Source organism: Phaethon lepturus, unplaced genomic scaffold (assembly GCF_000687285.1).
Source record: "Phaethon lepturus isolate BGI_N335 unplaced genomic scaffold, ASM68728v1 scaffold16811, whole genome shotgun sequence".
NCBI lineage: Eukaryota > Metazoa > Chordata > Aves > Phaethontiformes > Phaethontidae > Phaethon > Phaethon lepturus.
Genome location: NW_010515704.1, coordinates 12429 through 27280, shown reverse-complemented (window position 1 = coordinate 27280; position 14852 = coordinate 12429). Strand labels below are relative to the sequence as shown.

At 40.0% G+C, this 14852-nt stretch overlaps 1 protein-coding gene across 2 annotated transcripts; it reads left to right on the top strand.

Moving 5' to 3' along the window:
* Window positions 1-692: 692 nt before the first annotated feature.
* On the top strand, window positions 693-14348 carry TBC1D24 (TBC1 domain family, member 24). Of its 2 annotated transcripts, XM_010295862.1 has the most exons (7): window positions 693-1651; window positions 3916-3933; window positions 8515-8673; window positions 9640-9703; window positions 11807-11902; window positions 12325-12559; window positions 14054-14348. In XM_010295862.1, the coding sequence occupies exons 1-7, from the start codon at window positions 693-695 to the stop codon at window positions 14206-14208; spliced, it is 1686 nt and encodes a 561-aa protein (XP_010294164.1). In that variant the 3' UTR covers window positions 14209-14348. The 2 variants fall into 2 exon arrangements, with proteins under 2 accessions (XP_010294164.1, XP_010294165.1); XM_010295863.1 differs by lacking the exon at window positions 3916-3933.
* The last annotated feature ends 504 nt before the right edge of the window (window positions 14349-14852 follow it).

Here is a 14852-nt window from a genome sequence, read left to right as displayed (position 1 = left end):
GCTGACTCGAGCCTGTACTGCAATCAGAAAGGGTGGTTCTGTCCTGCACTCGTCTTTCTTCTGGCACTAACGTTGATCTGGCTGACCATAAAACTGCACATCTTACTTATCCAATGGAGAAGAAAAATTGTACCGTATTAACGAGCTAATCTCAGTGACTGCGTGTGGCCATATGAGTGCTAGTACCAGCACAAAGAAATGACTAAAAAACACATGTCAGTGGCTAGCAGGCGGTCAGCATCTCTTGTCACTGGCCACATGGTCTTAGAACAGCGTAAGCTGCTCATGAGACTGCATCCACAAAATGAGGAAGACCACAATCAGAGGGCTGGAACACCTCTCCTATGAAGAAAGGCTGAGAGAATTGGGGTTACTCAGCATGGAGAAGAGAAGGCTCCAGGGAGACCTTACAGCAGCCTGCCAGGGCTTAAAGGGGGCTTAGAAAAAAGATGGGGACAGACTTTGTAGCAGGGCCTGTTGCAATAGGACAACTTTCATTGCTTTAGAAAAGTTTTGGCATTGCTGGAAGAAGCTGAGTGTACATGTGTGTTCTTGAAGAAAATGGGAGACTACCTGTTACTCAAACCTCTATTTTTTTTTACCTTTTCTTTTGCAGGAGAAGCTGCAAGTCATTTAGTGACCAAATAAGGTCTCCATTCTCATGATTTATCTGATATGCTTCTCCTGGAGTCATGGATGAATACAACCGCTTTGTGGATTGGGACAAAATGGATGCTACTGTCCAGAGCCAGGATGCAAAGGAGCTAACCGGCACTGAGTTCCAGGAGCTCAAGCAGCTGGCCCGGCAGGGCTACTGGGCCAAGAACCACTCTCTGAGAGCCAAAGTATACCACAAACTAATTAGCAATATCCCATGCCGCACTGTGACCCCAGATGCAAATGTGTACCGGGACATTGTTGTGAAGATTGTTGGAAAACGTAACAGTAGCTCCCTTCCACTACCAGAGTTTGTGGATAACAGCCTGGTCCCCACATACTGCTTGAATGCAGAAGGCATCGGGGCGGTCAGGAAGATTATACTGTGCATTGCGAATCAGTTCCCAGACATATCATTTTGCCCAGCACTGCCTTCTGTGATAGCTTTGCTCCTCCACTACAGCAAAGATGAGGCAGAGTGCTTCGAACAGGTTTGCCGCATCCTTGCTTGCAATGACCCATCCAAGCGGCTCATTGATCAGACGTTCTTAGCTTTTGAGTCGTCCTGCATGACCTTTGGTGACCTGGTTAACAAGTACTGTCAGGCAGCGCATAAGCTGATGGTGGCGGTGTCCGAGGATGTGTTGGAGGTGTACTCCGACTGGCAACGGTGGCTCTTCGGAGAACTGCCTATGGTGTACGTTGCTCGCGTCTTTGATGTGTTTCTGGTGGAGGGCTACAAAGTTCTCTATCGTGTTGCTCTGGCTCTTCTGAAATTTTTTCACAAAGTCAGAGCCAGGCAGCCCGTGGAGTCTGACAGCATCCAGCAGGACATTCGAGCTTTTGTGAGAGACATTGCCAAGTCAGTGTCTCCAGAGAGGCTTCTGGAAAAAGCCTTTGCTATCCGCCTTTTCTCACGGAAGGAGATCCAGCTTCTGCAGATGGCCAATGAGAAGGCTTTGCAGCAGAAGGGCATCACGGTCAAACAGAAGAGGTAGGGCTCTCTCTGCAGGTAGCCAGTGATCTTGTCAGTATTCCCAGCAGAGTTTTCCTGGGTGACTGGTGGGGAAGCTCTACTGGTACATGCCGGTGTCTGCTGATTTTTTTTTTTTTTCCTCTGTAGAAAAAGTCAGCAGCCCCAAAATCAAGCATTGCTGGGATTGTAACTAGATGTGTAACGGAATGTTATGATACAAGAGAAACAAAACATTTTCTCTTAGCTTAGTGATGAATTTATAATTACTTTCTACAGGTACCTATTAATTGCAAGTGTTGTATATCAAAAGTGTCTGTCACAAGCTGCTTTTGAACTAAAAGGCATTTTAGAAAAGCTGGAAAAAACACTGATAAATTAGTTGGAAAAGTACCCACACAAATGTGAAAATAAATTCTTAAATATGAGATTATTTGTATAAAATGGTAATTTCATGCTGCCCAGTACTGTGAATTCAGCAGTTTCATTAGTTTAAGTAGGCAAACACTGTCCCAGATGGGAATGTGTTGCTTAACTTGGGAGTTATTTTGACAGAACAAGGAAGGAATAAGTCTTATTTACAGGTTACTTCTAAAGTTACTTTGACTGCAAGCCTCCTGAGAGTCAAAGAGTATAGTAATCACAGGTAGAAGTTGACCTATTTTCTGATAGGTTTGTGTACTATTAGAAATAATGCTTTTCAAAGAACCAAGGGAGAGAAGAGTGAGGATACTGATCCAAAAGATGATTGCATAATCGCAGTATCTTTTCAGAAATGAGGGGAGGAAAAACCAGCTGTGCAACTAGTAAATAAAATCCTGCTCCAGCGTGATAGTAAAAGCCACAATAATAAAAAGGTTAGCTGAAAGATCTCTCCGTGTTTATAGAAAAGGCAGCAATGGATTAATCTAAACAAAATCAGCATCTTGCCAAGTGCAAATGTATGTGCAGGTAAATACTGGCGGTGTAGGCGTGTTCTGTTTCTCCTAAGGCCTCCTCTGACTGCAGAAAACTTCTTCCAGCCATTTTTGAAATCTAAGTTTAAGTGTTGAACAGTTTTATCAGCTGTCCTGACCTCTGAAGAGAGGATGACTTCTAGAAATTTACTGGGATCAGTAAGTCCGATATCTAGAACTTGGTATTCTAGAGGGACAGTCTTTCATTTTCTCTAAATCTTTAAAAAGCAAAAGGTACCAGCCACTGGTACTGGTATTAGGATCTTAGAGCTAATAGTGGTGCTGAGTTAGTTACAGTAGTTGCAAACAGATACCATTCCATGGTATTGAAATACATACCTAGCAGAGTTCAGCCTATAAAATAACATAAATGTTAGCTGAACCTCTTTTATATGTCTAAATGCAAAGTTCCCTCCAGTCTTTTCCAACAGTTTATTTTTAGACTCACAGTTTGGTTTATAATTAGCCTGTATTTTATTTTGTTCATATCTTAGAAGAGATTGCTCTGTCAGTCTCAAATACTTCAAGGCCATTAGCCACTGGAATGTCTTGTAGGCTAGAGTTCAGACCACTGTATTTGGAACTCACAACCAGAAGCATTAACTCTTCTGAAGTGTATCTTTTCCTCCTGTACTGAAGTTTGGGAGAGTTGTAATATGTTTTCTAAGCATATTCTTCAGCAACAGAATGAGAGCTTTAAATAAAATAAATAAACAAAATCAAAGCCAACCAACAGAAAAAAGAAGCTCCTGCTGTGCTAAATGCTGTAGAGGTATTCTTGCTCAAAACAACAGTGATGCCTTCAAAGCAAAATACTGGTGTTATTTGGGTACGAATTTACTGTAGTTACTGCCCTCCCAGGCAGAGTTGCTAGGGAAAAACTAAACATACTGGAACTTCTCAGTATCCCTGGCACAGTACTGCTGTGAATTTGGCTCAGTTTGAATCCCAGTGTGGGCAGATGTGAGTGCTGGAGAAGCGAGCTCTTTATCAGTGCTTGATAGGACATGAGTGAGTTCTCTTGTCCAGGTGTGTTTGGCCTGTGCAAAGAGATGATGAATTATTTTCCGATCAGATAACTATAACAGGTAGCAAAAAAAGGGGAGGAGAAAAAAAAAAAAAAAAGAAATATTTTAACCCTGTCTTTTGTTTGTTTTTCTCATGCTTGGTGATTCAAATCAAACCTTACTTTGTTTCTCTCCAGGCTCCTTCTATTCACTTTGTTGCGGATGTAGGAAATCACTGATCTTTTCTATCTTTTTTTTGTCTTTCTTGTTATACGTTCTCCTTCTGTCAATTCCATACCCACTGCACCCCTCCTGTTTGCAGTGTTGCACCTCCCAAAAGGTAGGTTAAAACACTTGAATCTTTGCACTTTGCTTGTTTCGTCTGTCTTTGGCTGGTTATTTTTCCCAAGGCTGTCATTATTGCTAATGCTGGGGCAGGAGAAGCAGGGCAGCAGTTAGAGCATCCGATTGCTGTGTAACATCTCCTGAACACGCTCTTGCAAAGTTAGTTCAAAGCACCTGCAAAGCTGTAAGATAAGGGATCATGGGCCCAGCTAGTCGACATGGCACTTCCATACAGCAGTACAAGCCTGTGTTTTCCAGAATGGAAGAGAGTAATGTTAATGGTGGGATGTAAGTCCTTTCTACACAAGAAGAAAAAGTATTATTTTTTTAAAACATCTCAAGTAACATGTCTTCAGAACCATTAGGTATTGTCCCACATCCAAGCCTGTTGCAATAGATGTGAGGACATACTCAACTTTTCTTCTTTGCAAGCTTTCTGCAGTTAATTGGAAAGATGTTGGACTGAACCCAACTTGGAAGACTCCTAAAAGTGACTTGTCTCTATTCATACTAGATTATATTTATTTTTAAGTAGGTAGGGCTTTTTCTAGAGGTAAGAAGACAAGACTATTTTCCTGTGTCAAGGAGGTCGAAGTTACTCAGCCATATAGCATTAATGGTTAATGAAGTTATTCATCAAGTCTTGGCCTGAAAAGCAAATCTTAAAGAACAAAACCCAGTGGATTGTGATACCTGATAAGTGGAGAACTTGGAAAGGAGAAAGACTGCCCTGTGAGTATTAAATACCACAGATGCATGGGTTTAAATTAATGCCTTTGAGAATCTTCTGGCCTTATTGCAGGTGCCCTGACTTAACTTTAGTAAGTGATGCACACTAACATATGTACTAATTTATAAAATCAAAATTGGAACTAATTTCCTCATGTTTTCATGTCTGAAAGAACACCTTCAGAGACTTACCAAAGCACGTTTCATATCATATCCTGTATGTTGAGGATTTTGCCTCTAATAAATCAACAGGCTGTTAACTCCAGCCAAGCAAACCTTCAATGTCCATGTACTATTTTACTGTAGTTACAATGTTCTGAAAGCAGCAGAAAGCCATGGATTCTGCTAGGAAACACATAGTTTGGGTATGAAGGAACTTAGGTAGATGCAGACTGTCTGTTGACACTGATCTCGACACAAGGATGAGGTTTCAGGCTTATACACCACATATGGCTTATGTTGCCATTTATGACTGAGAAACAACATCACTTCTACCATGCATTTATGCCCTAACTGAAATTATAATGGATTTCAAAGATAATGCAGATCCCATAAGATTTGACCCAAACTGAGTAGAGCAGGAAGATGTAATTCAGTGAGTCATACCTTGAAGTGTGGTATTTGTTGTCTTGGAATACGTACAGAGCATATCCACTGTAACAGCTGCCACTGCATGTCGTCAGCGTTGGCTTTATCTCCAGGAACTTTGAGGTCTCTGAAGCATATTGCATTAATGATATAGCTGTAAAAATAACAATCCTATGAAAATAGCAAATCAGCTGCTTTATTAAACATGTAAGTTGTGCTACTTCTAAATCTAATTTCCTTTGGGATAATAACAATTGCAGGTGTCTTCCCAACATCAGCAAGCAATAGAAAGTTGTAATGCTGATCCCAATAAGCCAACATGAAGAATTGAGGAAAATGCTAATGCAGGGTAAAATCTTAAGGAATTTGTTCAGTTCTGGTGGTAGACTTTAATGCAGTGCCAGTCCAAATTTAGTGTTCTTTCAAACTGCTGGGTTTTTTTACCAGATAACCCTGAGAGACCTCTGGTGAGGTGAAAGGCTAAACTTAATTTTCATCAATCAACGTACACCAAAACTGTTTTTTTCTTACCCAACTTGTGTGCTATTCATTTTTACTCGTTTACTGCTTTGAAAAGCAACTACCCAACTGAAGTAGATGATTTTCAGTGTCATTAGAAAAACACTGTCAAAAATGAGAGGATAAACACAGGTTAAAATACTTCTAATTCTAGCTGTAATTTTCTGAACACCTTCCCCTCAAAATAAAACCTCCTTGCATTTTTCTTAAGCAGCATAGAGTTTGGTTTGATGTAGGTGCAGGCTGTGTGTTGACACTGGTCTCAACACAGGATCAGGTTTCAGTCTTAAGCACCTGCAGCTGTGATTTATGACTGGGAAATAGCATGTCATTTTATTTTGAGTCCTTTGGTCAAGCTACAGTCTAGGTTTTACTAACTGAATGGTGACATTAAATATAAAATGATTCACCATGATATTCACGGGGCAGGAACGGCATGCCTGGAGTAGTTTTAAATGGCCAATACAATGGTAAATGCTTTCTAGTAAATCAGAAAGATCTGTTTGTATAGGTGATATCCTGTCTACATGGAACAGTTGTAGGAAGACACAGGGTGCTGAAAGTGATGTGTTACTATGAATGCTGAACACAGGCTTCGAGTGGGGTCTGGGTAGGAGGGTCCTTAAATCAGCAATTTATAGTAGCCAGGAGAAGGAACAGAGGAAAAAAAAAAAGTACACTGAGGTTGAGAGCCTTTTAGGAACAAGTACTTAAGTTCAGTTGCCCAAACAGATCACATAAGTGTGAAAAATGTGCAGACCAAACATACAAATAATTTTGAGGCTTGCTTGTTTGAAGTTTAGTAGGTTTAATACTGTTTTGCTATTTGCTACTAACTCTTAGCCTACTTATCATCATTACTTTTCCTCCAGAAATTCGCTGTAATAAACTAGTTGATTGCCCTGAAATTTTTTTAATTCCTTGAATGTGAGAAAAATCTAATATCAGATGAACTGAAACCAAGGCTTGTTTCTCAGCTCTATTCCGTAGTGCCACCAGTCTTTAGCTGCAGACCAGACAGGATGAGGAGGGCTGAGACTAAAGTAAGATTCTGAAGATGTGGATTCAAGTCTTGGCTCATACTTTGCTTCAGCTGATCTCTCCTGTGCCTCAGCTTGCTGTGTTTAAAAGCACAAATAATGTCCTAGTCAGTGATACTGTAAGTTTTAAAACCCATTAGTAGTTGCAGCTTGCTTAAATAGGAGTTCATATAAGTTTAAATATATTCATATTTATGTTGTATAAATAAGCTTATATTCATATAAGTTTAAATAAGGTGTTCATATGTTTAAATAAGGTGTTCATATAATGTTCATATAAACATAAGTTCCTTGCTAATAAAATAATGCAGGGTAGCAATGCAAGGAGTGATTGGTTCATTTTGTTAGAGGAAGCCGTAGGTTTTTGTTTTGTTTTTTAAGTGACCTAAAGAGTCGCTTAATTAGAAATGCTGACACTAAGGCAGCTACAATAAATTTCAGAAAGCATTTCCCAATGTCTCCAAACAAGCACTGCTGTAAAGTACAGCACAGATGCTGCTGATTTCTTGGTACTACAAGCAAGAAAAACAATTAAAAATGTATAGTTTGTGTGTTTTAGGGAGTGAGCTAAGCTATTCAGATACATGCAGATATGCAGTATTGAGGTCCACTTTATGTTCCTTCAAACTAAGAGGAAAGAAATGTGTAATTGTAAAAAAAAAAAAAAAAAAAAAAGCCACCAGAAATTGGCAAATACTTGCAACTGAACCCTTGCATGCAGAGCAAACTGCCTGAAGCTTTGTTTAACTAATGGCTACCCAGCAACTTGGTATCTTGTGTAAGTTCATCTGTCACTTCTACCATGTACTTGGCTGTCACCCTTGCATTTTAAAAGTCTTTAACAATCGTCCATGGATACAATAACACTTGTTTAATCCCCAGGCTCTGAGTTTGTGTGCTTATTTAATCTGAGAAATGAAGGCTCATGATAATGATGATGATTACCTTCAAGTGTTTAAAAGCCATGAATCAGTTCTTATAATTGTATCAGACCCTTCTGGAGAGCATGGGGGTTTGCTTTTCCATCTGAGTGTCTAGTGTTCCTTCATGTTTTCAGGCTCCATCTGTAGCCATGAGCCTAGTAACTTCTTTGGTTCTTAATGAAGTGGAAGTCATTGGTAATGAAAATGTTTCTAAGAGGTGGAACTTTCCAAAAGCTTGAAATATTTGCCTTGGGTTAAAATTGCTTAGCCTCGTAATACTGATTCCTCCAAGATTTCTGAGGGTTTTAGGAATTTTCTAGTTCCATTGTACAGGCAGGACCTTAAAGGGCGAAAAGGTACTATCTCTTCCTTTGAGATCCTGGCTGTGTCTTTAGGTATTCTGTTCTCCATGTTTAAATACTAGTACCAGTGAGACTGTCTCAAACAGCAAATATAATTTGATCTATTTAAGGTCATGGTCATCCTAGCTGGCTCACTGTTACGTCCTCTATATATAAAGGTGCAGGCCACAGAGGAATTGCTCCAGGTATATCAGTAAGGTCAGATCACTACCTCTTGAGGATTATGTTAAACTGCAGTAGGTTATTATCTTCACTAAGTCATGGCCTTCTAATGCCATGGGCTGGAGGTTTGAACAATAGCATGTCTACTAGGCTCTTTAGTGATCAGCTGTCTTTTCATATTACTGTCCAGTAATCCAAAACTTGTTTTGTTGTTAAATTATTGTTTCTCAATGTTTTGTATTGTATTCCTCAGGCAGAATGTGCATTTAGCAGTTCATGCTGAGAACTTCAAATCTGAAATTGTCAGTGTGAAAGAGATGCGAGATATCTGGTCATGGATCCCAGAGCGATTTGCACTTTGCCAGCCCCTCTTGCTTTTCACCACCTTGGAACATGGCTGTAGTCTGAGCAGGTAAGGAAAACCTTCCCCACTCTCCTTTACTCTACACTACTGGTGAACTGTTCGCTGGATTGACAAAAAGGCCATGCCTAGTTAGAACTTGATCTGAAGAATATTACTAGTGATGGGATGTAAATGTGACAAATTCCTATTGGCTTCAGAATTTGACCAAGATACTTCATAAGCCAGAACACGGCAAGCCATTTTAAACTGTCCAGGGCCAATTGGAAAAAGTCAAACTTGCATCAGTTCACAGAGTGTGCTGGTCTGAGACTGGTTCATTCCCATTGGGTATGAATGGTTTAACTCAGTGGCTTCTCTGCAGGCTCTTTTGATTAGATAACCACATTCAAACTAATCCAAAGAATAAGGTAACTGGAAACTGGAGGATCTTCTACCTATGAATCTGATTGTTGTTATTTTTAAAGTGGGATAAACTAGGTACAAGTTCTCCTTGCACTTGGCACAGAAGTGCAATAATTGTATAGCCCCTAATAATGACATTGATATCTGCAGTTGAGGTACTGAGGTGGGGAGTGGTCTGCTGTCCCAGACCCATGTGCCTAGGAGGAAAGGCAAAATCAAGCAAAGAGAATGCATTATAATTATTATCTATGAAAACCAAAAGTTCTTCAGACACAGCCATCAGTCCTCAGGACACAACTTCCTTTAGGATGTCTTAATTCAAAATGCTGTAAAGTGACACTGTTGCAATAGGTAGTCTTCCAGTTATTCTGTAGAGGCACAAACAACTGTACAGAGAGCTGAGTAGATGATCTGCTTGATAATATTTATTTACACTCAACTCTGTTATTTACAACGGACTATAGAAAGCATTTGCAGAAATATGCTTAGTCATCAGATGTCTGTTTTGCCATGCCATCCGTTGGAGGAGGAGGTGGTGCCTGACATTAAGGAGGAAAAGAACTGCAGTTGGTGATAGTTGAGTGCTCATTTTTTGTGTACTCTGCACTTCAGGTTCTATTCTCACAGCGAGGGGCACGAACCAACTCTTCTCCTCATTAAGACCACAGCAAAAGAGGTGAGTGAGGTAAAAGGCAACTGATGAAATTAGGTTTTAGGCAATTATGTAATACTGTATTGCAACACACAGCTGTTTATAATAAAATGAAGTGAGGGACCTGAAATTGCTTGGGGTTTTGTTTGGTTTTTGAACAATGCATGCTTTGAATGGTTCCATTTGTTGATTACAGGACTCTGCATTCTTGGATAAATCTTGTAAAATAGGTCTTGGTCAGCTGTTCTTTTTCTTGTAAGTAATGTGGGATGATGGGCTAAAGTAAGTCATTGAGCTCTTGGACAGACTCTCTTAATTGCAGTTTGAGAAGGAGAGGCTGGGGAATTGTGTTAAGAAACTAATGATTCATAGAAGATATTTTCAATTTCTCCAGGATATGAGGAGAGAAAGTAGCGGAATTCAAATGGTATTAATAATATTGGACTCCATAATGTGGAAACAAAAGCTTTAGCTTCAACTCATTCTTATTTGAAAAAAAAAAAAAGCTGTGAGAACCTGAGGAGGAGTGCACACAAGTGCCTTATCTAGTGAGTGCTAGTTCTCTGCTCCTCTGTGCATGGCAATATTGGACAACATAATGTGAAAAGAGAAGCATTAGCTTCATTTCATGCTTGTTTAAAAAAAAAAAAAGATGCGTAAAACAAGAAAGCTTCCCAGAACCTCCGAAGGAGAGCACACAGGTGCTATCTGTAGTGAGCGCTGGTTGTCTGCGCCACTGTGCATGACTTCTAAATATTCTATGTATAACTTTAAGCTATTATTGCAGCCTCTGGGTTTATATGTCTGCATATGTTCCTGAAGGATGACTGCCCATGAAAAAAGCCCCTTTCTACTCTTATTTGCATCTCCCTAATGCTATCACTCCAGGCTGTTTCATAGTTCTGTGTATGATTTCTGGTCTGCACTGACATGCCAATGGCTTACAGAATGCCTGTGGTATCTAAGGAGAAGAGGGAAAATATTTATTATTTTGCTTCTTGTCTTGGAGCATGTCACGAAGTCCAGCTTTAAGTGATGCTTATATGGTGCTTATGATGGTTTTTATAGTATGGTTCATTTCTTACCCCTCAAAAAAAAAAAAAAAAGTCCAAACAAAAAAGTAGATGACGGGGGGCAGGGGGGTGTTTGGTGGTTGTGGGGTTGGTTTTGTTGTTGGGTTTTTTTTTCCCAAAGGATTACGTTCATCCTTTATTCATATGTCTACTGTTACATTTTAGAAAGAAGAAAATTTGCTTTCTTATTTTATGGCTTTCATGCACTTCAGGCATATCAGATCAAATGGAGTTCTGGGCCATCTCTTTGTTTATGTACACAACTTATATAATAAATTTTGTCCTAGCAGCTCTGCTTGTAATGCTGGTGGAGGCTAAACAGCAAATATACCTTAGAATAATTCTGTTTAACCAAAGTTTCTGGGGAGGAAAAAAAAAAAAGCAGGGTTGTTTTCATTCCATTCTTAGAGCTTCATTGTTTGGTCTATGTCCATTTGGCAGCGATGCTTGCTGCTGGTAGCAAGAAATTCTTCTAATGCAAACAAAAGACTCCACAGAAAAGCTCAGCCCTCTAAGGCTATGTTTTTCTTTATTGGAAGCTAGTGAACCCCATGCTGTTTGAATAGGCTGCTTTTAAATATCTGAGGTAGTTCAGCTTTGGCTTAGCTAAGCTGACAGTTTGAAATGGAGAAAGACCCCAAGGCTATTGTTTATGACCAGAAAACTTTCAGAGAGAACTGCTCATACTGTAAGTTGTGACAGTACTGTTGCTTTGGATGCCAAAATGAGGAAGTGGAAGTTAGGCTTTACAAGTCTGGAGTGATTTGTGTTCTGGTACTGGGGGTTATGTTGGAACGTTTCTCCTTTAAGGTCTCAGAGATGTGAAATAATTTATGAAACCCTTACGATTTAAGGGTACCCACCAGTAGATTAAAGCAATTTAAATCTATCTTTAGATGTAGGTACTAGTGCTGCCTTAATCCACTGATATAGAGACTTTGAAAGTCAAACTGAAATAAAACTTTCAGTTTTGGACTCTGAAATGTTGGTATCAATTGGTTTAACACACTTTCCTTTTCAATGGAAAACCTCCTGACCGTGCTGTTTGTGCTAGGTCTGTGGTGCTTATCTGTCAACTGACTGGAGCGAGCGCAGGCGAGGAGGGAACAAACTGAGTTTCTTTGGAACTGGGGAGTGCTTTGTATTTAGGGTGAGTAAAATTTTATTGTCGCTACCTGGTAGCAAGGCAGAACCGCTGTACTGATGTGAGTAACTCTTACTTCCTTTCCACTTGACGAGGCTGGATTATACGCCCTTCCTAGTTTATGAAGTCTACTGAACTCTTAATGTGGAGGAGAAAATTTTATTTTTCAGTTTTGTGGTAAGCCTTTTTCTGCCCTTGCGCAGAATATTTTCTTAAAAGATGTTATAAGGTAACTCAGAGAACACCACATCGTTTCTTCAGTCACCTAAGAAGCAAAGGTGTAAAGAAAGAAAATAATATCTGACCTAAAAGACAGTTTGATCCAATCTTTACTGCTAATCGTGTGGGTGGAGTCCAAAGGGCTTGAACGTTCTGTGTGTAGTGCATGTGCACTAACGAAAGCTTTGCTCTTCTCTGCCCCCATGTAGCTGCAGCCAGAAGTGGAACGCTACGAGTGGGTGATCATAAAACACCCAGAACTGGCCACAGCTGGCTCAGAGCCAGAAAATCATGCCTCACCAGCCTCTAGCACCCTCCCTTCCAGCAGTGTCCCATCAGACCCCTCAGATCGCCTTTCTCCCTTCTTATCAGCTCGGCACTTCAACTTGCCTTCCAAAACAGCCTCCATGTTCATGGCTGGCAGCAGTGAATGCATCATTATAGGTAAGTCAATGTGGGAATTTGAGCATGTATCCTGCCAGCTCTTCCTATCTGCCTTAGATAAGAGAGTTACCTATGTTTACCATATATGTATTTCAGTATCGCTACAGTTGGAGCTAAAAGTGGCCTAACTCTGATACTATTACCCAGCAAAAATTTTTAGTGGGAAAACTTGCATACAAGCATTTTAGAGTAAGATAGTAACTCTTTAAGCACAGTATGGTTTAAGCACAGCCATACTTTCATACTGCCGAGTTCATGATGAGAAATAGTTCTTAAAGAGGAACTTAACTTTGCACTGAGGCTTTTGAAACACAGAGTAAACTATAAAACATGTTAATTCTCCTGGAACTTTATTGGATCTGTGATGCTGCTGACTTTGGCAAAAGCCTGCTTAGTAAAGTTGTCACCTAAATGGGATTTACAAGGAACAGGTATAAAATCATAGTCATCCTTTTCCCAAAGAGCTTTACTTGATGCTTGTTGGGAGAGCAACTAGCCTGGTCATTTCTGCTGTAACGTCAAGTGTTGGCTGATTTCCCACTTAACAGCACGTGCTCTAATCGACCATAAATTGGGCTGCTCCAGTATTAGCTAGGCTGGTGAGAGCTTCAGGGCATGTGTAACTGAATTAGAAATCACTGTTAATGATGTATCACAGATCTTTCAGAGATCTTTACTGTTGGGCATATATCCCACCAGCTCTTCCTGTGAACCTTAGATAAGAAAGTCACATATATTTACCATGTATTACAGTATGGGTAGTACTGAGAGAAATACAGGCTTGGGTAGTAGATAGGTAGAAATGAATGTTGTACACAATTCCAGCTATAGACCAGAATTTCACCTTTTTGATCCTTCAGATGTTTTCAGTAGCTATTCTTAGATGATTGCCCTATAAGCAATAGGGGAATCTTCCTTTTTGTTTTCCTAACACATTTCATGTAAATGTATTTGACTTCACTGCGTTCTCTGACTGTAAGCTCCATGAATCTTGACATAGACCCAGAGATAATCAAAATGCTTTTAACTCGTGACATGTTTTATAATGATTTAGAAGACCAAACCAGTGCTGTTACTTATTGATCTTGTTCTTCTCCCAGCTTTGATTTTTGACTGCTAACAGAATTCTTTGTTTTTTCGTTACTGGAGGGAAAATACACAGTTGGTAGCTTCCAAGATCCTCCAGCATTGAAAAACAAATCTTAAATGTAGGCATTTGAGTGAGGCTTCTTGTTCTTACTGACTTGCATTATTGTGGTTTTTTTTAATTAAAAAAATCCTCCGGTTCTGATAGTGTCATTTAAAACCTATGCATTTGATCATACTTCCCTTACACCTGAAGACAGCAAGTAAATGTCACTTAGGGCTTCCAGTTGTTCCTATGAGAAAAGCGCTTAAGTTCTTCCCCTCCCCCATTTTTTTTTCTTTTATATGACAGTTTCCCATGCTGAGAAATGCAGAGACACACTTAGACTTGTCTTTGTCTCTTCACAGGAGGTGGTGATGGCCAGGCTCTTTACCTCGATGCAGATCTGAACCACGGAAGAACCAGCCACTGCAATACTTTCAATAATCAGCCATTGTGTTCTGAAAGCTTCCAGATCTCTGTCTTGGAGGTGTGGGGCTTCAGGGACACCATGAATGGTTGACATGACTGTCATTAATCAAGTAGTTTTTCAATTGTCTTAGGATTCCGAAGGCACACTCTAATGCAGGAGCCAAGTTAGAACATACATTTCTGCTGGGCTCAGTGTTTTTTAGTAATTGCTAAGCAGTGTACTTGAATGCAGGGCTTGGTTGTTTACCTCTTATTTTATTTAAGACAGGTCAAGGTGAAGGGATGTATCTGATTAACTCCTTAGCTCTTTACCTTTAGAGAGCTGGATTCAAGTCCTGTTATTAGGTAAAAATGAAAAGATAATGATTTCAAACCATCCTAAATGGATGCAAGGCCGTCTCACAGGATAGGTTTGTAGTTTGATGCAATTCCTCAGAGGCGCAGAGCCGACTGAGGTGTACTGTAGAGCTATGTGTCACTGGCAGCAGTATCTGGCTTGAGCCAGTAATATCAAATGTCCACAGGGAACACTGATGACCTCAGATTTGACATAGAACAGTAGTTCATAAAATCATTGGCCTGCTATAAACAGACAAATCAGTACCATTTTGTAAGTTACAGAAGCCCTCAATTCACACAAGAACCATGACTGCTAGTTATCCTTCTCCTTGTACCTGTACGCTTGACACATTCCAGCTGCATCTGTTTGAGGAGTCTGCCTCTGAGGAAGGCATC